General features: G+C 41.3%; 1 protein-coding gene across 3 annotated transcripts in view; it reads left to right on the plus strand.

Moving 5' to 3' along the window:
* Positions 1-2,661: 2,661 nt before the first annotated feature.
* Positions 2,662-24,048, plus strand: part of Cbfa2t2 (CBFA2/RUNX1 partner transcriptional co-repressor 2) — a 113,278-nt gene continuing 91,891 nt past the window's right edge. Inside the window, exon 1 of one of the 3 annotated variants that reach the window (XM_074074564.1) lies at positions 2,662-2,840. In XM_074074564.1, the coding sequence (XP_073930665.1) occupies positions 2,807-2,840 (34 nt within the window). In that variant the 5' untranslated portion in view covers positions 2,662-2,806. The remainder of the gene's footprint in view (positions 2,841-24,048) is intronic. The other 2 variants (XM_074074563.1, XM_074074565.1) reach the window with 2 other exon arrangements.

The raw sequence follows: 24,048 nt of genomic DNA on the forward strand, positions 1-24,048 counted from the left end.
TGAATCTTAAGTCTCCTGATCTCCTGACCTCTGCTTCCTGAGTAGCTAGGATTACAAATGTGAGCCACTGACTCCCAGCTTTTTTATTATTATTATTTTTAATAATTTTGTTTTGTTTTTGGCGGAACTGGGGTTTGAACTCAGGTCCTCACACTTGCTAGGCAGGTGCTTTTTTTTTCTTTTATTATTCATATGTGCATATAAGGCTTGGGTCATTTCTCCCCCCTGCCCCCACCCCCTCCCTTACCACCCACTCCGCCCCCTCCCACTCCCCCCCACCCCCTCAATACCCAGCAGAAACTATTTTGCCCTTATTTCTAATTTTGTTGTACAGAGAGTATAAGCTATAATAGGAAGGAACAAGGGTTTTTGTTGGTTGAGATAAGGATAGCTATACAGGGCATTGACTCACATTGATTTCCTGTGCGTGTGTGTTACCTTCTAGGTTAATTCTTTTTGATCTAACCTTTTCTCTAGTTCCTGGTCCCCTTTTCCTATTGGCCTCAGTTAGGCAGGTGCTCTTACTGCTTGAGCTATTCCACCAAACTGCTTGTCTGATATTGTTTTGATATACCTGTGTATCAATGTGTTTCTGATTTAATTTGGTAAATTCATAGGTGGTAATCTTTTATTTGTGTAAATAAGTTGCATATCAGTTCTGTGCCTCATGGTTTGTGCTAAACAGATGGTGGTTGTTTATTTGTAAAAGCAAGATGTAGAGTCATCTACCTTAACACTTGCACTCAAAATGGAGTCACGCAGGGCAAGGCACAGCTGGAGAGCTACTGTTTTATATGAAGTAACTTCTAGTAGGGAAAGCCTGACCTTCACCCTATTCATGGCGGTACAACTGTAATCCCAGCACTCAGGAGGCTGAGGCAGGAAGATGGCCAAATTCCAGACCAGCCTGGGTTACAGAGTGAGACCCAGGCTCAAAATTAAATAAATAACAGGCTGGGAGCATGGCTCAAGTAGTAGAGCACCTGCCTAACAAGTGCTAGGCCATGAATTCAAACCCCAGTACCACCAAAAGTAGATAATAAAAAATTAAGTAACTAAATAAAAAATAAGAAAAGCAGGATACAGAAATATACTTAGGATATGATCTCAAGTCTATAAATATGTCTATGAATAGAAAGTTTGGGAGAATCCATTGTAAAATGGTGACAATAATTTATTGTGGTAAGAATTAATTTTTTTTCATTTTTTCATAATCTCCTTGTGAAGTATGCAGATTTCTCACCATAAGCCTCACATTGCTGTCAGAATCATAAATGCTAAAGAATTTTAATAATATAGCTGGTGGTCAGGAAACTCAACGTGTTGGTCTCTTTCACTGGGAGCTTTTGGGGTCTTGGCTCTTTGATCCTGGAAAAAAGGCTTTACTTGTTGGAAAAGTCGCAGCATGGCAGATTTTTCTCTGGCACACACATAGGCTTTCTGAAGTGCCATGGGTACTTCAGTCTCCTGTGTACTCAACAAGGACCATGCACTTTTAAGTAGCTTCCCCTCACTAACTGTCATCTGGCCAGGCCTGTGTTTGCCCTTCATCAACGGAAGGGGCATGGCCAGGGCAGATGGCAGGCAGGATGCATTTGTCTCTTCCACCTATCTTTATCCTGCTTGTCATTAGGTAAAGAACAGTGTTCACTGGGTTGGGACATGTAATAGTCAGGCTCTCAAACAAATTTCCTTAGGTCTGTCTGAGCCTGAAACTTTTTTTTTTCAACTGTAGTACTGGAGATCAAACAACCAAGGGCCTCAGGGCCTCAGACATGCTAATGCTAAGCAGGGACTTTACCTTTGTGCTTTATCCCTAGCCTCTGACCCCACAATTTTTCTTTTCTGCAATGGGATTTGAACTCAGGGCCTATACCTTGAGTCATTCCACCAGTTCTTTTTTTGACCAGGTTTTTTCCTGGCTTCGGACCCTTATCCTCTTGATCTTTGTCTCCTGCCTAGTACAAGCGTAAGCCACCAGAACCCACCTGAAAAAAGAATTTTTGGGCAACAAAATGGAGAAATAAGCAAAACCCACAAAGAACAACTTTGAAATAGCCAGTGTTTACACACTTATTTTTTTAATGCGTAATATTGAACCCAGAACTTTGTGTATGTTAAGCATACTTTCTAAGCTCTATCACCACCCCTGAAGCACATTTTAAAAACTTCCTTTCTTTCTTCTCTCTCTCTCTCTCCAGATGAAGCCCAGGCCCTTTCTAGGTAATGCTCTACCATGGAGCATTTAGAACACTGCAGGCCAAAAAGGGGAAGGGGAACTTGCCCAAATACTTGCGCAAAGGCCTATACCTGCGAACTCAGGTGAAGCATTGTGGCCGTCTCCAAAGCCCAGCCCCAGGACTCCGCCCCCGCCATGGGCCTGGCCTGGCCACATCCGGAAGCCTAGGGCTAAAAGTGGGCGGTGCTTGTGACTGGAGAGCGTAACGCAGGGGGCGGGAGGGCGGGTCTGAGGAGCAGGATGCGCCGGGATAGGGCGGAGGTTCGCGCGGAAGGGGCGGGTCAGGTCAGGGGGCGGGGTTTAGCGGGAGCTCCTTTTGGTGTCGGTCTTCCGCGTGCGTTGGTCTGGCGAGCGACAGCGCGCGGCGTGGGCGTGCCCGGCCGGCGGGGCGGGACCAGCCAGGGGGCGGGGCGGCGCGCGGCCTAACGGCGGCGGCGGTGGCGGCGGCGGCGGCAGCGCTGGTGTTGGCTAGCTCCGCAGCTACAGGTCCCGCGGTGGCGCCTGCGAAGGACCTCGGCCTCGGGTCGAGGCGGGAGGCTGGTGGCGCGCGGCGGACTGCGATCGGCTATGGTGGGCGTCCCTGGAGCGGCCGCCTTCCAGCGTAAGTGGGTTGAACAGGCGGGCGGCTGAGGGGGGCGTGTGAGGGGCCTGCTGCTCCACTGGCGCGAGGCTCCCCAGAGGGCCCTTGCGGGAGGCCAGGGCGGGGAAACTGAGGCCCGGAACAGGGTAGCGGATCCAAGGTCACGCGGCGCCTCTGGCCTTCACGGGTCCCTGAGGCCACCCGGTCGCTTCCTGCGCCGCCGGAGGGCTCGAGGCTCACGGTGCGAGTCAAGCTGGGACCACGGCCTCGCAGTCCAGGCCCGGCGGTAGTCAGTCCGACTGACTTGCGGACAAGTACTGTTTTGTTTTCCTGGCTCGGGGGCCAGAAGTTCGGTCAGGAGAAATAACCACGCACGCTGATTTTGAGGGACGTGTGGTCAGTGTTGGAGGACGTGAGGCTGGCCTTGGCTGGGGGGTGGGGGGTGTTGAGTGCGGGTCAGGGGTCGGACTGCCTGGGTTCGCAGCCCGGCTTCGACCTGCAGGCTGTGACCTTGGCTCTCCCCGAGTCTCAGTTGCCAGGACTGGAAAATGGGGTCTGAAGAACGTTGCCTGCATTCCCGCAGAATAGTTGTTGGGTTTAGTGAGGCCAGACCCGAGCTCTCATGCACGAGTGAAAACTGTCACTATCTTAATCGCGGCTTTTTTGTTTGTTTGTTGCTGTACTGGGGTTTGAACTCAGGGCCTACACCTAACAGCCGCTCCACCAGCCCTTTTTTTCTGAAAGGTTTTTCCAGATAGTCTCATGATCTATTTGCCAGGGCTGGCTTTGAACCGCGATCGTCCTCATCTCTGCCTCCTTAGTAGCTAGGCGTGAGCCAACAGCACATGGCTGTAATCGCAGTTTATTAATAAGGTGCCCTATGTACCTCACTCAGAGGTGGCTCTGGTTGAGTATTTGTTTACGATTATATTTTGTTTGGGTTAGTACCACTGATTCGGTTGTATTTTTAACCTCATTTCACCATTCCAGCATTTATCTAGTGTTTCTCCAAGAATTGTGAGATCCTTGGGAGAGGTGGTGTTGCTTAATAACAACAAAGAATAATTGTTTCTCATTATAATAGTGATAATAGCCAACATTTTTTTTTTGAGTACCAAGCATTTGTATATTATTTGTTTAAAATTTATTAAATCATCTCTTAAGTAAAAAGTGCCATTTCAGGTCCTGGAAACTTAGCAACAAACAAGATGGACTGTACTCCTGCTTTGGGTTTAGATGGAAGGGCTGAGAGACTCAGTAAGTGAGTCTAAGAATCTAAATAACAGGTATTTGAGCATCTCCATTTTGTAGAGGATGAAACTGAGGGACATTGAGCCCCAGAGCGAAGTTCTTCAGCACATTTTACATAGTCTTCCTCCTTACAAAGAGGTGTTTCCACCAGCAGTCTTTTGTTCAAAACTCATTAAATTTGATTTAAAGAAATACAAAGTAGATTCACCTTTATAAAGTCAAATCTGCAGTTGCTGCTCTTTTTTTTTTTTTTTTTTGTAGTATTGGGGTTTGAACTCAGAGCCTACACCTTGAGCCACTTCACCAGGCATTTTTTAGTGAAGGTGTTTTTGTTTTTTTTTGTTTTTTTTTTTTTTCTGAGATAGGGTCTCATGAACTATTTGGCCTGCCTGGTCTTAAACCACGGTCCTCCTGCTCTCAGCCTTCTGAGTAGCTAGGATTATAGGTTCGGGCCACCGTTGCCCAGCCATTGCTCTGGTTATTTGCGAATGGGTTCCTAAAACTGTTTGTTTGGGTTGACCTCAGAGTGCAATCCACTTCTCAGCCTCCTGATCTCAGCCTCCCAAGTAGCAAGGATTTACAGAACTGGGTCACTGGCCCTTCTAGTTGATCTTTCATTCATTCTTTTTTTTTTTTTTCTTCCCCCGTGGTACTGGGGTTTGAACTCAGGGTCTACACCTTGTGTCACTCCAGCAGCCCCCTTTTTTTTTTTTTTTTGTGATGGGTTTTTTTCAAGATGGGGTCTTTTGAACTGTTTGCCCAGGCTGGTTTTAAACCATGATTCTCCTGATGTCTGCCTCCTGAGTAGCTAGGATTACAGGTGTGAGCCACCAGCGCCTGGAGTTCATCATTCTTTCTTTTTTTTAATTTCTGGGCGATATGGAACCCAGGGCCTCATGCATGCTAGGCAAACACTTAAACTCTGAGCTACATCCCCAGTCCCTCAATTTTTTATTCTGAATCTGTGTGTTCATGTAGATTTTAACATAGGCTATGTTATATAACCCAGTACAAAGTTGAGTCCCTCCATTTTAACTTTTTATTAAAAAAAAAAAATGTAGATTTGCAACAAGTTGCAAAAAAGTGTACAGAGAGGTTCCAAACCTCTTCTCCAGAGAGGTTTATCCCAATGGTAATATCTTTTTTTTTTTAAGTGGGACTGGGGTTTGAATTTAAGGCTTCATGCTTGCAAAGCAGGAACTCTACTGCTTGAGCCACAACTCCAGTCTGTTTTGCTCTGGTTATTTTGGAGATGGGGGTTTCTTGAACTATTTGCCAGGGCTGGCTTCTGTCCGCCTGATCTCAGCCTCCCAAGTAGCTAGCGTTATAGGCATGAACTACAGGCCAGTTGCTGCTCTTGATGGTTTAATCCATTCCTTGTGGAATTTACAACTAAACAGAAGCAGACAGGTCACCCTTTAGTCTGAGAAAGGTGCACTGTCAGCAAAGTGAAGGAAACTTTTATTATTTGAACTTAAAAATTTTTATGACCAAATCTCTGTTAGGTTTTTTCAGTTGATTGTGTTATGTAACTACTTCTTCTTTTTTTTTTTTAAGTTTTCCTAAGGGAATTCTATCTTAAATTCCTAGACAGTGTGCTTTAGTACACATTTTCTTTGTTTGCTTATTATTTGCCCTGCTGGGGATGAAACCCAGGTCCTTGCACGTGTTAGGCAAGTGCTCTCATACTGAGCTGGTTTCCCTAGCCCTTCTCCTTTTTCTTCTTTTTTTTGGTGGTCCTGTGGTTTCAACTAGGCCTCATGCTTGCTCTGCAGGTGCTCTACTTGAGCCAGTCTGCCAGCCCTTTATGTATTATTTTCAAGATAGGGTCTTATGAACTGCTTACTCAGGTTGACTTTGAGCCATGATCCTCCTGACCTCTGCCTCCAGAGGGACTAGGATTACAGGCATGAGCCATTGGTACCTGGATTCTTTGTGGTTTTTTGAAAGCCTCTATGTAGCCCAGGCTGGCTGGAACTCTCCATCCTCCTGCCTCAGACTCTTTGAGTGCTGAAATTATAAGAGTGTACCACCCTGTCAGGCTCTACTTTTTCTTTTCTTTTTTGCCCAACTGGGGTCTAACTCAGGGCCTACACCTTGAGCCGCTCCACCAGCCCTTTTTTGTGATGGGTTTTTTATAGATAGGGTCTCTCGAGTTATTTGCCCAGGCTGGCTTCTAGCCGAGATCCTCCTGATCTCTGCCTCCTGAATAGCTAGGATTGTAGGTGTGAGCCCAGCTTTGGCTCTGCCTTTTTCTTTTAATCTGGAAGCATGTAGTAAATTGCTTGAAATGGAGTGGTATTAAGAGAATTGTTTTCAGTGAAGTTCTTATGATACAGTTAGGTTCAGCATTGACCATATGCTAGGCACTCCAGAAACAAACATGGGCCCTAGCATATGCTGGGCAAGTACTCTATCACTGAGCTGCACCCCCAGCCTGATTGGCTTTTTCTTTTTGTTTGTGGTACTGGGGTTGAAGCCATGACCTCCAGCGTGCTTGAGCCATGCCCTTGGTCCATGATGGGTTAATGTTTTTAACTGAGGGGAGAGATTTGTAAGAAAGAGCTCAGTTCTAAGACCAGTGCTTTAAAATCCTGAGCTGGAGTCCTTGAGGGAAATAGTCTAGAGCTGTGATCTTGAATGCTTTCTATTAAGAAATATAGTTAGGCATGCATACACATTATATAAGTATTTGTTTTATATCCCCCACCACAATTTGGTGCTGGTTTTCAAACCTAGGGACCCCTGCTTCTTAGTCAAACACTACTGAGAGGCATCCCCAGCCCCCAGTGTAGAAGTGTAATTTAAAACAAATATTCAGGGCTAGGGATGCCACTCAGTGGTAGAGTGCTTGCCTGGCATGGGCAAGTTTCAATCCCTAGGACCAAAATAAGGAAACAGCTCTAAAAATTAGTAAATTATAATTATAGTGTGACTGTAGTTACATATTGTCTTCCATACCTCAGCATGTGAATAGTGACTCCAGGAGTGGAATCATTAGTAATTATTATTTTTTTTTCTGATGGGACCTGGTGTTTGAACTCAGGGCTTCACACTTGTAAAGCAAGCCTTTGTCCAGTCCATTTTGGTCTGGTTATTTATTTATTTATTATTTTTGGGCAGTATTGGGTTTTAACTTAGCACCTTATGCTTGCCAGATAGGTGCTCTACCACTTGAGTCCTGTTTTGTGTTGTTTTTTTTTTTTTTTATTGTTTTATTATTCATATATGCATACAAGGCTTGGGTCATTTCTCCCCCCTTGTGTTGGGTTTTTTTTGATGCAAAGACTCTAGAACTGTTCACCCGGACTTACTTTGAATCGTGACCCTCCTGTGTAGCTAGGATTACAGCTGTGAGCCACTGGCATCCTACTGCAATCATTATCCTATATTGGGACTGTCCCCTCATCCAGGTATGTTAAAAATGTTTGCCAGATGTGGTGGTTTACGCCTGTGAACCTAGTTAGTTGGAGGTAGAGAGAAGGAACAAAGTTCAAGGCTAGCCTGGGCAAATGGTTCGAGAGACCCTATCTCAAAAAATACCCATCACAAAAAAGGGCTGGCAGAGTGGCTCAAGTGGTAGAACACCTTCCTAGCAGGTGTGAAGTCCTGAATTTAAACCATAGTTCTACTCCCCCCCCATCCACCCAAAAAATCTAGCCTATTCAGTAGAAGTAAAATGTAAAGGTTTAGGTTGAAATTCTAAACTTTTGCAATTTCATTCTGGAGTTCTATGTAGGTTGCAATCCTGATGGCCAGTCCTTATAAGATTTGAGACTTTGGGGCACTTTAGCTGAATCTTTTTGCAGGCTTTTTTTTTTGGCACAATAGTAGGAGAGTTATATATATAGAGAGAAAGCAAGAAAGTACACTCCCAAGGAATCGGGAAATGGACTTTGATTAAGGTGGCTTAAGAGGAGTACCTAAAGCTCAAGAGCCTTTTCTGCAGTTTAATTGTGGTATATGTTAGTATGACATGTTTTTATATGTATGTATAAAGTACTTAAATTATACTTGGCACATCATTTTGAGTGCTGTTATTGACTGAGGCTATAAAAGTGACATAGGTTTTCATACTCTACAGGGGCACCACACAAGTAAATAGATGAGTGATAAAGTGCTTTAAATGCAAAGGCTTTTGGGATTACAGAGGAAATATAGTTAATTGTGCTTTGAGGGTCCAATTAAGTGCCAGATAGGGAGGAAACATTTGAACCTGGCCTTAAAGGAGAGGGGCCCAGTGAAGGTAGTTCATGTGTATAATCCCAGCTACTTGGGAGGCCATGACAGACGCGTTCAAGGCCATCTAGGGCAAAAAAGTTAGCTAGGCCATATCTCAAAGGACAAGTCAGGCATGTTGGCAGATAACCTATAAGTACCAGCTACAGGAGGATTTAGGTCCAAGGCTGGCTCCTGCAAATTGGAGTCCCTATCTGAAAAATAACTAAAGCAAAAAGGGATGGGGTTGTAGCTCAAGTGGTTAAGTACTTACAAGCAAGTTTAAGGCCCTGAGTTCAAATTTCATTACTGCCCCCTTCCAGGGGGTACCTGACTGAAGCTTGCAGACTGAAGTTGTGCCTTGAACAGCTTGAACTTGTGTTCTAGAACAAAGAAGCCTGTTCTGGAACTTTTCACAGCACCACAGCTCTTTCTGGTGTTTTTCTCATTCTGTCTACTTAGCTATAATTATTAAAGAATACAGATTTCTAACTTCAAGACTAAGTCCTTTTAGAGTTATGATAGTATCTGCATTTTTGCAATTTTTTTTTGTGTGTGTGGTACTGGGGTTTGAACTCAGGGCCTTCATCTTGAGCCACAATTTTTGTGATATGTTTTTTCAAGATAGGGTTTCACAAACTATATGCCTGGGCTGGCTTTGAACCTTGATTCTCTTTACCTCTGTCTCCTGAGTAACTAGGATTACAGGCGTGAGCCACTGGCTCCTGGCCTGGACCAGTTATTTTGGGTTTTTTTGGTGTGGTACGAGGGATTGAACTCAGGACTTCACTCTTGCTAGGCTGGCAATGAATGGGAAAATTGAAATCTTATTCCTAAGCAATGTGTTGCTATGTACATTTTGAAAGATCAGTTAAAATCTGGGCCTGATGATGCATGTCTGTAATCCCAGAATTTAGATGCAGGAGGTTTGAGAGTTCCAGACCAACCTAAGTGATATAGCAAGACCCTATCTCAAAAATGAAAAAAACTGGGCTGGGATGTAGCCCAGTGGTTAGCATGTATAAGGCCCTGGGTTTGATCCCCCAGCATTGAAGGGGGAGAAATCAACAAAATTAATGAAAAAGATTAAAAACCCAAGATCATTTAAGTATTCAAAATAGAACATCAAGGCCAGGCACTGTGGCACATAGCTGTAATCCCTGCATGTGGGAGGCAGAGATAGGATTGTCAAGAGTTAGAGACCAGGGTGGAGTATATAGCAAGACCCTGTCTCAAAAGATCTCCCCCACCCAACAGCAAAAACCAAAAATAGAGCATCTATAAAGTAGAGAGACCAGTGCTTATAGATACCTAATGCATTTCTGCACTATAAAACTTTTCCTTCCTCTTTCTTCCCTCTTTTTTTTTTTTTTTCTTTTTCCGGAGTGGGAGTGGGTTTGAACTCAGGGCTTTGCACTTGCAAATCAGCCACTTTACCACTTGAGCTATTCCTCCAGTTTCATTTTGCTCTGGTTATGTTTTGGAATTGGGGTCTTGAAAACTATCTGCATAGACTGGCCTTGACCATAATCCTCCCTATTTCAGCCTCCCAAATAGCTAGAATTACAGGTGTGAGCCACTGGCACCCTGCTTGTGCCTTCCTTTTTTGGGTTGTGATGTTCAGACCTTTTTTTTTTTGGCGGTACTGGGGTTTGAACTCAGGACCTCAAACTTGCTAAGTAGGTGCTCTAGCACTTGAACCACTCTGCCAGCCCTGTTTTGTGAGGTAGGGTCTCTCAAACTACTTGCCCAGGGCTGGCTTTGATTATTGGCATGAGCCAATTGTGCTCAGCCAGAACTTTTGACTCTTCACCTCTGCTCTGCATTTCTAAACATTTTCTATACCATTTCTAACCCTTAGCAGAGATGAGTAAAGTGAGATTAAGTCTTTAGGAATAACATTGCTACAAAATTGTAATTACTTAATCACTTGTTTTTTGCATGTTAAGTTAAAATTCAAATTTCCATGCATTCCTGTGTAAAATTGTGTATAAAGTTTTCTGTTAGGAGCAACGTTATCCTTTGAATTTGATTATTTTGACTTTGGTTATTTTGAGAGTTTAAATTTACTAGCTTGAATCATGTGTTGGACACTTGTAATAATTCTGTCTTTATTTTTGACTTTTGAATACATTTCCTATCTATGGGTAGGAAAGTCAACTGGTTCGATAGATATGGATAGATTCTAAACTAAGTAGACTCTGGGAATGCAGCTCAGTGGAAGTGTTCTTGCCTAGCATGCATGAGATCCCAGCTTCACAAAAAAAAAAAAACAAGAAAACCAAAGGCTGAGAGATTGACTTTGAAGCTTGTTCTTGAGTATTAAGTATGTTGTGTGTATTTTATTTTTCTCTTGTAGTGCTAGGAATTGAACCCAAGGCCTCTACCATTGCTACATACCAGACCTACTTTGGTATTCTGATACATTGTTTGAATTTAATGAATGTTAGTAGATGAGAAGGATGGTTTGTTTAAATGGTCATGTTTAATGAATGAACACACTAGGATTATGATGAGTCAATTCATTTAGTTCATATCTCTTCCAGGGTAAGAGAAACAGGAAGAACGAGAGGTAGGGAAGTAAAGTTTCTTACTTCTTGTTTTATACTCATTCGTTAGTTTTAGAGAATTGTTTTGAACCTCATATGTAGAAAATTATCACTTGATTATTAAGATAAACTTCAAATCTATGAAAAATTGAAGGTTAGAGAGAATCTCTCCTTGATTTATTGTTTTTATTATTACTTTTTTTGACGGTACTGGTCTTTGTTCCCTGCCTTACACTTGCTGGGTAGCTGCTCTACCACTTGAGCCACTCCACCAGTCCCTCCTTGAATTATGGTTTACACTTTGGTAAGATTACCAAGGAATGGAAATTTATAGTGCTATACGAAGGTTCACATGTACAGTATGAACAAGCATGTATACATGTGACAAACCATGTTCCTGGGTTTTATTACAGCTGGTTAAATATTGTTTTCTTCTGTCTCTGGCCTCTTGAAAACTGGAGGCTATTTGAAATTGTAGGTGCTTGGGTACCATAAATTAAACTTTCCAAATGAGTCAACAGCAGATATGTCAACTGAATATAACTTTTAAGTCTAGTTGAATTTTTATTCATTTAACTTATTTTTGGTGGGACTGGGGTTGAGTCACACTTCCAGTCCATTTTCCTCTGGTTATTTTGGAAATGGGGTTTCTTAAACTACTTGCCTGGGCTGGCCATGATCGAGCTTAGCCTCTCAAGTAGCTTGGATTTATAGGGATGGGCCATTGGCACAGAGCTGAGTTGAATTTTTGTTTTCTTTTTTTTTTCCTTTTGTGGTGGTACTGGGGTTTGAACTATGGCCTTCATGCTTGCTAGGCAGGTGCTCTACCACTTGAGCCACTGCACCAGCCCCTGAGTTGAATTTTTTAAAAAAGAAAAATTTTGACTAGATTTTCTTTTTTTTTTTTTTCATTTTTCTTTTATTATTCATATGTGCATACAAGGCTTGGTTCATTTCTCCCCCCTGCCCCCACCCCCTCCCTTACCACCCACTCCACCCCCTCCCGCTCCCCCCCCTCAATACCCAGCAGAAACTATTTTGCCCTTATTTCTAATTTTGTTGAAGAGAGAGTATAAGCAATAATAGGAAGGAACAAGGGATTTTGCTGGTTGAGATAAGGATAGCTATACAGGGCATTTGACTAGATTTTCTGCTAGGCACTTTTTACATATATCAGTCCTCTCATGTAACTCTTAGGACAGCCTTGGAGGAGGGAGTTAGTATCTTTGCTTCACATGTGAAGAAATAAGGCTTAGAGATGTTCAAATGAATTGCCCAGGATCATATGGTTCCTAACTAATAAACCTACTCTTAAATCTAGTTCAGTCTTCTTGTCTAGTTCATTCGCTATATATTGAGGTCAGTGGCCCATAAGCACTTTTATTTTCATACTTGATTACATGGCTTACAGGGTTTCAGTATGTAGCCCATGCTGGCCTGGAACTTGTGATCATCCTGCCTCAGCCACCTGAGTGCTGGGATTACAGTTGTGCACCACTCTACCTGCTATGGCTCCTCCTTTTTACTGGACTTGAGAACATTTTTATTTTTATTTTTTTTATTTTTTGGTTTATTCATTTATTCATATGTGCATACATTGTTTGGGCTATCTCTCCCCCTGCCCCTCTCCCCTTCCTCTCCCTTCTTGGCTTCCTGAAGATACTTGATTTCTCATCTTTGTTCAACTTTCTTTCTCTAACAGCTCTTCTAATTAGAAAACATCCTACAATTGGAATATGATTTTAAGGATAGGTCTTGTTCAGGGCTGTCCTAAACTGGCCTTGCAATTGGGAAAGAAAAGGCAACAGACACTCTTAGCAGTCTTTACCAATTCATTCCTTGTGTTTCCCTGATCTTAACAGTTAAAGCCAATGATTGCAGTGAGCATCAAAGGCCCAAGAAATGTCCATGTTAATTTTGCATGACTCTGTGAGGAGCCATCAAGAATGGTATAGGGACTGCACAGTGAACCTTTACCTTCCAATATGGCTGTTTAGGATTTGATTCTCCCCTTCTATTTTGTGGTGTTATGATTAAATATAGGAATTTAAGTAAAATTCAGAATAATCCAGAGTTAGTTATACTTCAGTCTGATTTTACAGCTTTGGGGTTGGCTAGACCTTTTAATTAAATTAGCTGGTGGCAGCAAATATGTAATCTGACCTCTCCAGCAGCTCAAGTGAAATGTTAATATCAAGCATTGCACCACTCCCTTGACACACTATTTTGACCTTTTCCTTTCTCCCAGATGTTTTCCTTATTCCTTTGTTAATTTAACCATGCAGAGGTCCTGTCTGCTTTTAATTTGTCAATGTCACTTGAGAAAAGACATTCAAATAGCACAGATTTATTAATTTTGGTCTAACCACACCCACATTTTCCTCTTAATTCACTTGTAGTTGGTTCCTCACAACTACCAACCCTCTTCCTCATCAAATAAAAGCTGGTATACCTGTGACATTTTTCTTCACTAAAAATGTGGCAAGACTTTCTTGACTTTGATACTGTCTTTTTTTCACTAGAGTAGTAGAGCTACCCTTGAGAGGAGGTGGCAGGCAGGAAGCTAGTCATTGGTCATCTTTATGACCTAGAGAGGAAAGTTCATAATAGGAAAAGAATGGTAGAAGAGGTTGTGGTCTTTGCTCCTTCTATCATCCCAGCTCCTTAGAGCTCATCCCTAATTTTCCCTTGGGTTTGTCTGACCAGATACAGTCATATGTCAGTGATAAATCCGTTCTGAGAAGTGCATCATTATCTGGCACCGAGGGCCCGGGCCTGTAATCCTAGATACCAGAGCCTGGCCCAAGCACTTCAATTTTTTAAAGCCATTGAAGTTCCCACTTAAAATTGTTTTGATAATCTTTTTATCTATATTAGCACATTAATAATACAAGGCGGTTTCGTTGGATATTCCTGTGGATACATACAGTATATTTTTGTCTTAACTTTGTTTTGGTAGCCCTCAGGGCCTCACACTTGCTAAGCAGGAGCTCTACCACTTGAGCTGTTCCCCTTCCGCCCTCTCTATTTCCTTAACCCCCACCCCCCACCCCCCACCCCCACCCCCCGCTGAAGTTCCCACTTTTTTTCCTCCTTTTATTTTACCGTTTTTACATTTATTTATGTGTGCATACATTGTTGATATCCTTTACATTTTGAAGAGATCACTTTGATTTTGGAGAAAACACTTCTGTGGGACAAGGGTCAGAGCAGGAATATGAAGTAAAAACTTAATGCTATGGACTGACACAGTGGGGTTGGTGGTTTGGATCAGAACGTTAACAGGAGTGGTAGACAGACATAGTTGGATTTAAAATATTTTGAAGGTAGAATTCATCAGATTTGAGAATGGATTGGATATAAAGGAGCTGGGGTTGGCAGGGGAAGACTGGGGTGGGCACGAATAGGAACTCCAGGTAGGTTTAGGATAGGGTGGAGCATCAACTTGATATGGAATATTGTGGAGATGTTGAATATGCAGTAGTATATACCAATAACAAGGATGAACAAATACACTTGGCCTAATGTCTTTGAAATAATGTAGAGGGAACAGGTAAATTCTCTCCATTATTTGAACAGTTGCAGGCTCATTATGTAGAGTTTACATTGTGCAGATTTTTCTTTTATATTTATCAGGTGTTTGACAAGAAAACAAAGTAATAGCAATTTTACTTATTGAGAAAGTTCCTGGATGCTTTCAAAGATTTGTGTCTGAAATTTACTAGACTTTGTAGATTTAGCCTAGTCCACCATAGTTTGTATATCTAATAACCATTCCTATAATGATTTTTTGGCAGTACTGGGGTTTGAACTCAATGCCTTTTGCTTGTTAGGTAAGCATTCTACCACTTAAGCCACACTACCAACCCTTTTTGCTTTGGTTAATTTTGAGATAAGGTCTTTCATTTATGCCTGGACCATCCTGGACCAGGATATTCCTACTTATGTTTTCCCACATAGCTGGGATGACAGGTGCGTGCCACAAAGCCCAACTTTTTTATTTCTTAATATGGGAATCTCTTGAGTTATCTGCCTGGCTTTGATCCTAACTGTCTCTGCCTTCCAAGTAACAAGGATTACAGGTGTGAGCCTACTGTACCTGGAGATGTTTTCTTTTTCAGACTGGCTCTCCCTGTGTAACCTCGGCTGGCCTCAAATTTGCATTTCTGCTTCAATATGTAGAGTGCTGGGATTACAGGTATGCATCACCACCACTCCTGGCAACATTATAATTTCTTTCTTTTTTTTGTTTTCTTTCAGACAGGGTCTTCCCATCACACTTTTTGTTGTTGTTGGGACTGGGGTTTGAGTTCAGGGCTTCACGCTTACAAAGCAGGCACTCTGGTTATTTTTGGAGATTGGGATCTCAAAAACTTATTTGCCTCCCAAATAGCTAGGGTGACTAGCATGAGCCTGGAATTTAGGGTCCTCTTGCCTCAGTCTCTAGAATGCTGGGATTTCAGGCATGCACCACTACATGCAGCTAAAACTGTAATTTTGGAAAAGTATTTTACAACAGAAGTAATTACAAGGTAGTTTTCTCCTCTTCCCCTTTCTCTACCTCTTCTCCTAGTTTTTTTCTTTTTTTTTTTGGTACTGGAACTTGAACCCTGGATCTCTTGCATGCTAAGCTTCAACAGGGAGTGGTACTGGGGTTTGAACTCAGGGCCTCACACTTGCTAGGCAGATACTCTACCACTTGAGCCACTCTGCCAGTGTCATGTTGGGTATTTTCATAATTTGTCAGGGTTGGTTTCATCTTCCTGATCTCTGCTTCCAGAGTAGCTAGGGTTATAGGCGTGAGCAGCTGGTGCCCTGCTAGCCAAAAGGGTCTTGCTTTGTTGCTCAGACTGGCCTCAAATTCCTCTGCAAAAATGATCTTCCAGTCTCAGCTTCCTGAGTAGCTGGGACTACAAGTGTGTCACCACCCAGCCTAAGGCATTTTAAAAAAATTTTCTAGCAAATAAAATAAAAAGTCAAATGTAACTTTTATATTTCATCACTGAAAATTTATATTTCTAGGCCTTTTTGTATGCCTTTATATATGTCTGTAATCCACAAATGTATAGCTTTTTCAAAAACCAAATCAGTCATACTGTGATAACATTTTGTGTCTTTTATAACTTCCAGTCAGATGGGAAGTCCACAAACCCATTTTATCAGGTTTTGCTTTAAACAGCAGCAAAGACATCTCTCCTTGTGTTTTAAGTACCGTGGAACAGACTTTATGAATGACAGCAACATTCAGTATTGATTTTCTCACAGTTAGTTTGATGCCTTGAAAGTAATCACTCCTTTCATTTCAGAACTCTGCGATAAAGGTAGGTATGTGATTGACTGCTTCATGAGGTCGCCAAGCACCATTCACTTCCCTTTCCATGTCTTAGAAAAGTGCAAAGTTGTCCACTTTGGAGCATTTGCCTCTCGTAGATATACCGTTATCTGTGGTTGTAGGAGATAATGTTTCTCCATCTGCCTGACAGAACAGGTGTTTAATGAAGCTGCAAAGTTTTGTAACTAGACAAAACTGTGCTGAGATGTGTTTGTTTTTGTTTTTGGTGGGTCTGGGGTTTGAACCCAGGGCTTCAAGCGCAAAGTAGGCGCTCTCCTGTTTGAGCCACACCTCCAGACCATGTGCTGGAAAAGTTAATAGGTCCTTTTCTGCTGTATGTTATAAAGGAAGAAAAGCTTCAGGTGGATCAAGCTCTGCATAAGTCTGTAGAAACCATGCCCTTTTTTTTTTTTTTTAAGATCATTACTCATCACCATCAAAGACATTTTGGTGGGCTGGGAGTTGGTGGTTCACTCCTGTAATTTAGCATCTTGGAAGTCTGAGATGGGAAGGATCCATCAGGATACTCCATCTCCAAAATAACCAGTGCAAAATGGATTAGAGACGAGGCTCAAGTGGTAGAATGCCTGCTTTGCAAGTTGGAAGCCCTAAGTTCAAGCCCCAGTTCCACCAAGATAAAAAAAGTGCATATGTTTTGGTGGCTGTTTCCATCATTATAAAGTAATTTACATGACAGGTTAATTACTACATTATGTCTTTTTTGCCCTAATTTTTTCTTAATTTTATTTTAAACTTGAATATAGCTTCATTTTATATACTTGATGATGTTATGTTGTTATTTTGGCAGCCAAGCTTTCATAGCTGTATATTTACTGTACTCCTGGGGCATCCCTTATTTCACACCACACCCTTTTCTCCAAAAAGCCGTCAAAATATTCTAAAGTGTGTATCTTTTCAACATTCAAACTGACTCATAGACTATGACTTGAAATCGTGTATCATCTCATGAGTGTTTTGTTTATTTGCACGGGAAATAAGCACTGATTTTAGTTTGCCAGTATTGATAAGTATTCCTTAATGAGGAGAAAACTCCTGTTAGGATTTAAGTAGTGGTTAAGTTGATTGAAGACCCCACAGGGAGAATAAAATTTCTGCTTTTTTTTTTTTTTTTTTGGTGGCACTGGGAGTTGAACTCAGGGCCTTGTGCTTACTAGGCAGGTGCTCTACTGCTTGAGCCACTTCCTCAGCCCTTTTTTGTGTTGGATATTTTCTATATAAAGTCTTTTTTTTTTTTTTTTTCAAATTTTGAATTATCTTTTTTATTTATTTTTTTTTCATTTTTCTTTTATTATTCATATGTGCATACAAGGCTTGGTTCATTTCTCCCCCCTGCCCCCACCCCCTCCCTTACCACCCACTCCACCCCCTCCCGCTCCCCCCCTCAATACCCAGCAGAAATCTATATAAAGTCTTAAGAACTATTTGACCTGGGACTGGCTTCGAACTGTGATTCTCCTGATCTCTGCCTCCTGAATAGCTAGGATTACAGGCAAGTCCACGTTATTCTTGGATTTGTTACATGTAGTTTTTACCAAGCACATTAAAAAAAAAAATAAATCCTGCATGCTTGCATTAGGCAGCTCAATTGGTTGGGAGAAGCTCCCAATCAGTTCCTGCCTTACTTATCTTCAGTTGTGTTTAAACTGCATCCTGAGCATTTGAGATTTTTCCTCAAAGGTAATTTCCTTAGAACCAGATACCCACGGATACCAAGGGTCTTACTGTATTTTGAGGGGTGGGTATGAAAGGCAAATTTTACCATCCTATAAATGACGTTGATTTTCATCTAGGCAATAATACGAAAATGCTGACCTGGGCTTGCCTGGTTTTGCTGCTAGCATTGTTCTTACTGCATGGAATGAATGTACTGAACCAGGTGTTTTACTTTAACTGCAGCTGTACCATCTGTGGGAGCAGGTGGACAGATTCTGTGTCATCAGGAAAACACAGCTGGTGAGACTTAGGAGAAGAACTAATTGGTTGCTTTTCCAGCTCTTTCTATTCACGTATACCTATGCATAGCTTTTACCTTGGCACAGGTGTTGTCTCTGGTCAGGACATTAATAGCAAAAATGAACAAAAAAGATATTTAGCTGCTTGTGTTTGTGCCTGTGATTTTATGTGTGTGTGTGTGGAGGGGGAGGGGGTTGTTGAAACAGTCTCTCTGTATCCCAGGCTGGCCTCGAACCCTGGATCCTCCTGCCTCAGTCTCCCAAGTCCTGAGATTACTGGTGTGTATCACCATACCTCGCTCTGTGTTTTTGTATTCACATGGAGAAAGATAATTTAAGGATTTCATTTATTCTTTTAAATTGAGTACTGGGGCTTGAACTCAGGGCCTGCACCTTGGGCCACCAGTCCACCAGCCTTTTTTTTTTTTTGTGAAGGGTTTTTTTGAGATAGGGTCTTTCATAACTTTTCCTGGACTGGCTTTGAACCTCCATCCTTCCGATCTCTGCCTCCTGAGTAGCTAGGATTACAGGTGTGAGCCACCGGCACCGGCTTAAATTGAGTTTATTTTATTTTATTTTATTTTATTATTCATATGTGCATACAAGGCTTGGGTCATTTCTCCCCCCTACCCCCAAAATTGAGTTTTTTGAGACCATGCTTCAGAATGTTGCTCAGGCTAGTCTCGAGCTCCTGTACTCGAGCAATCTTCCTGCTTCAGCTAGGAAGTCAGTATTGCATGTGTGAGCCACTGTGCCTGCTTAAGGGTTTATTTTTTTATAAGTGTAGTTTTGATTTTTGCTTTTAATTACTTGTATTTCCAGCTCATTTTTTAAAATTTTATTTTTATTATCATATTATTGTACTGGTGGCATTGTGACATTTACAAAAGTGCTTACAATGTATCTTAGTTGAATTCACCCCTCTCCATCATTCTTCTTTATCCCCCTTCCCCCTTCTTAGAATAGTTTCAACAGGTCTCATTTTTCCATTTCATACAGGAGTACATGTGTACACCCAAACACACAATTTGTGGTAGGTTCTTCTCTCTGGAGAACTGAGAAGTAAGCAAAAAGGGCCTTGAATTAGACAACATAGAGTAAAATAAAAGTCATAGATCCTATGCTCTGAAAAAATAGAATGGAAATACAGACTCCAGAGCCCTAGACTCTTAGAAGGAAGACTATAGGGGGTCATGACCCTTGTCACTAACTATGTCACAATGAGAAAATGAAGACTGAGAAAAAATGTTATTTCCTCAGTACCACAGACTGGTTTCTTGGAGAATTAGGTTAAATTCAAAATAACCTTAATTTCTGAGAAATTCTTCCAGAAATCAAGAGCAAAATCCAAGGAATCAAATCCTTTGATGCTTTACAGAGAAATAGCAAACTAGATGAGGCCAGTTTAATTTAGGGAGCAACCAGTTACGGACATGATTTCTCACTGGGACACATGAAGGGAGATAGGAATTTGCCCTGTCTTACTTAAGGTTTCCATTCATGTTATCCATCTCAGTTTAAGGGGGTTCAAGTTTTTTTTTTCTTTTTTTTTTTTTTTTTTTTGGTGGGATTGGGACTTGAACTGAAGAGTTTGCATTTGCAGAGCAAACTCTACTGCTTGAGCCATACTTCCAGTCTATTTTCCTCTGGTGTTTTTGGAGATGAGGGTGTCATGAACAGTTTTTTCCCCGATGGCTTCAAATCTCAATCCTCCCCATCTCAACCTTCTAAGTAGCTGGTATTACAGGCATGAGCCACATGGGCACCTGGATGAGAGGGTTCAAGTTTAAGAGATTAATGTGGACAGCATTTGAGAGTATTTGAAAGAGTCCAAAATATGGACTCTTTCAAAGTCCATATGAAGAAATTCCAGTTAAAAGGTTTAAAGAACTGTGCCTGACCAAGAGAAAGCATAGAGAAATGATAAACCTTTAAGTATTATTTTGCAGAAGTTGGCTAGTTGTGTAGTTACATTTAACAAGACAGTGTCAGGCCGAATCAAATTTACCTTAGTCATGAAGAAAGTAAATACCAATTGTATTCTGGGATCAGCATCATAAGTGTTACCTGGGAGTTTGTAAACAGAACAGAATCTGTTGGGTATGGTGGTCATACCTATAATCCCAGAACTCAGGTGGCTAAGGCAGGAGGATTACAGGTTCGAGGCTAGCCTGGGCTACATGGGAAGACCTTGTTTCAGCAGGGAGGGAAAAAAAAAAAAAGGAAAACCCAAACAAACCCAATATTATGAACATAAAAAATCAGATGCAAAAATGGAAAACAAAACAAGCATAATCTCAGTTCATCAGCATCAGGCTTTGAATTTGTATTTTAATAAGATCTTGCAAGTAATTCACTGTATCTTAAAATTTGAGATATACTGAATTAAATAGAAAATTTTATAATAAGTTACGATAATCTTTTTTTTTTTTGTGGTACTGGGGTTTAAATTTAGGGACTGCACCTTGAGCCACTCCACCAGCCCTTTTTGTGACTTTTTTTTTTTTTTTTTTTGAGATAGTGTCTTAGGAACTATTTGCCTGGGCTGGCTCTGAACCTTGATTCTCCCTTGTTAGGCAGGCACTCTACCACTTGAACTACTCTGCTTACTCTTTTTTTGTGTTGGGTATTTTTGAGATAGGGTCTTGCTTTGAACCATGATCCTCCTATCTCTGCCTCTTGAGTAGCCAGGATTACATGTGACAGCCACTGGTGCCTGTCCATATTTTTATTTTTTTATTCAAAGCATTGCATGTAACTCAATACCTGGCAAATAGTTGGTATTTAATAAACATTGAAATGTCTTCCTAATAAATTTCAAGTAAATTATTTCATTAAGAAAAAGAAAGCTGTTTGACCTGCTGACAGTTATGTGGGTTAAAAATTCTGGTGAGACAGGAAAGAAGGATGTGGAACTTAGGTGGACTTGGTGACCTTTATATGACTTTTAGAAAGTGTGTCCTTTGTTCCCTTTTTTATACTACCATAATTTTTGGATTCTGTGGTAGTATAGTTGGAATCCAGAATCTGAGGGTTTGAATAGAGACGTGGTTTCCAGTTTCGTACTTAAGGGTGGTTTTGGAAATAACTAAGGGGTTTTCAGACAATGGATTCTCCCATGATTTGATGGCTGTGCTACAAATAATGCAAATGTTTTCATTTTTAAATAAAATATTGCAAATTTAAAGTTTTTTTTTTCATTATCTGGACAATATTAATTTATACACTTACCAAAATAAAAAAAGCAAAACAAAAAAAAAATCCAAGACCAAACAAAAATAAAAACCTGTTGTTGGGCCTTGAACTTCAGATCCTCCTACTTCATTCTCTGGAGCTGGAATGCTTGTGCCACCACCACCATGTCTGGTAAAATCAGTTTTTTTTTTTTTTTTTTTTTTTTGGGGTAGTACTATGGTTTGAATTCAAGGCCTCACACTTGCTAGGCAGGTGCTATACCACCAGCCCTTGGGTATTTTCCAGATAGGGTCTCTTGAGCTATTTACCCTGGGTTGGGCAGACTTTGAACTGCTAGGCTCTGATCTCTGCCTCCTAAGGAGGCACTTCTCTTAATAGGAGAGAAGTGTTGCATTTAGAGGAGAGTTAACTTTATGCTTGACATGCAATGGGCTGATTAAGTTATACTCAGGTAATAACAAGGTAAAGTACAATTTTGGGAGTTGGTTTTTTTGTTTATTTGTTTGCTTATTTATTTATTTATTGGTTGAGACTGGGTCTTAGACTCCCCAGTGCTGGGATTATAGGTACGTGCACCCTGCCCAGCTTTTTTTTTTTTTTTTTCCCTCTTTTTCTTTCTTTTTTTTTGGTTGGTACTAGGGGTTTGACTCAGGGCCACATGCTTGCTGAGCAGGCACTCTGTCACTTGAACCATGCCCCTGTTCCGCTTTAGTTATTTTTGAAATAGGGGCTCACGTTTTCACCTGGGCTGGCCTGGACTATAACTCTCCTACTTATGCTTCCTGAATAGCTGGGATTACAGGGTTGTACCCAGTGCCTTTTGGTATTAATTTGGAAGGAATGTCATGTATGTATAACTGACAGGTTAGAAAATGATGTGGGAAATAAGGTCTGTATACTTATTTATAAATAATTATTTTGTAAATAACAACTGGGCTATAACTCACATATCATAATCTGTGGAAGTGAATAATTTCTTTCTCCTTTAGGGATCTTCCTTTATTACCCAGGCATGTCTCATAGTTTTAAGATCAAGCGATTCTCTTGCATCAAGCTCCTGAGAACCTGGGACTGTAGGTGTCTGCCACACGCTCAGCTTGAAGTATATAATTTAATGGTTATTTGTATATTCACAAGGTTGTGTACCGTCGCTACATCCTCATCCTCTCTTTTACCAGCCTGTAATCTACTTTCTGTCTATGGATTTGTCTGTTCTGGCTATTTCATATAAATGGAATCAAATCACAATATGTGGCTTTTCATTATTCTGTTTCTTAGTGTAGTGTTTTTGCATCTTACCCATGTTTTACCACTTTAGTTTTGCAGTGCTGGGGTTGGACTCTAGGACTCCCACATGCTAAGCAGTGTTCTAACATTGAGGTACAGCCCTATTCATAATCTTAGAATAGATATGTGGTGGTGGTCATTTGTGGATATGAGCAGAGTGCTGAAAATTTTGAATATTTCAACACATGTTCCCATCTAAAATTCCATGAGGCAACACTGCCTTCTTTCTTCAGCTCTCATGCTCTGAACAAGCCCTTCTCATGGTCTGTTCAGTGATACGTTTTTCGAATTTTTGTGCTTTGTATTGGTGGTTTCACTTTTTAATATAGCTTGTGCACAGCATGCTGGAATGCTGTGTAGTATTTCTAAGTGAAAAGGAACATGAAGAGGATGAGGACATGCTCAGCATTCTGCAGAGAATACCCTGATTCCTGATTGAACTGGCTTTTAGGTTTCATGTCCTTTTTTTTTGTTTTTTAAAACAGTGTCTGGCTGTGTAGCCCAGGTTGGCCTCAAACTCCAGATTCTGCTTACTTGGCTTCCCAAGTAGCTAGTATCACAGGCTTGTGCCACCATGCTTGGCACATGCCCCTCTCCTCCCCATCACTGGCCACTTTGCCAGCCCTTTTTTGTATGGCTGTTTTTCACATAGGGTTTCATGAACTGTTGGCCTAGGCTCACTTCAAACCGTGATCTTCCTGATCTCTGCCTCCTGAGTAGCTAGGATAGCAGGTGAGAGCTTCCAGTGCCTGGCTTATGCCAATTCTTGACCCATTTGTCAGAAAGAAGGCCAGGGGCGGGTAGAGTGGCTAAAGTGGTAGAGTGTGTGCCTAGCAATCGTGAGACCCTGAATTCAAATCCTAGTACCTCTTTTAAAAAAAATGCTACAGGCCAAAGGTTTGGTGGTGTGCACACCAGTCCCCTAAAAAAAAATTTTTTTTTTATGATCCTTTTAAGAAAATAAATGTTTTTTGTGTGGAGTAATAGAGATGAATTGAGCAAGATAGGGAAAGACTGTTTGCTCAGTAGTAGAACATTTGCTTAGCATGTGAAAGACCATGAGTTTGATTCTCAGTACCTTAGGAAAAAAGAAAGAGGATGAATTGAGAGCAAGGGTTTAGGGACTAAGTGCCAGGGTGCAATGTTGAAGCAAGGGTATGATTTGACAGTCCAAGATGGAGGCTGAGAAAATGTATGTGGCTTGATCTGGGAACAGTTCTGATATAGGGGAGAGTGCTAGCAAAGTTTCACTATTGTGCGAAAGTACAAAGGATTCTTACAAAATGCAAGTGCTCTCATTTAGGCCAGAATGCATCTCATATATTATTATTGTATACCCTCTTCATCTTATGTTTAGGGATTTTAAAGTGCGTTTTTGTTGGATTATTGCTCCACTAGAAAAAAAAAAATCTGTTCTGTTGCAG

This window comes from Castor canadensis, chromosome 5, assembly GCF_047511655.1.
Source record: "Castor canadensis chromosome 5, mCasCan1.hap1v2, whole genome shotgun sequence".
Lineage (NCBI taxonomy): Eukaryota > Metazoa > Chordata > Mammalia > Rodentia > Castoridae > Castor > Castor canadensis.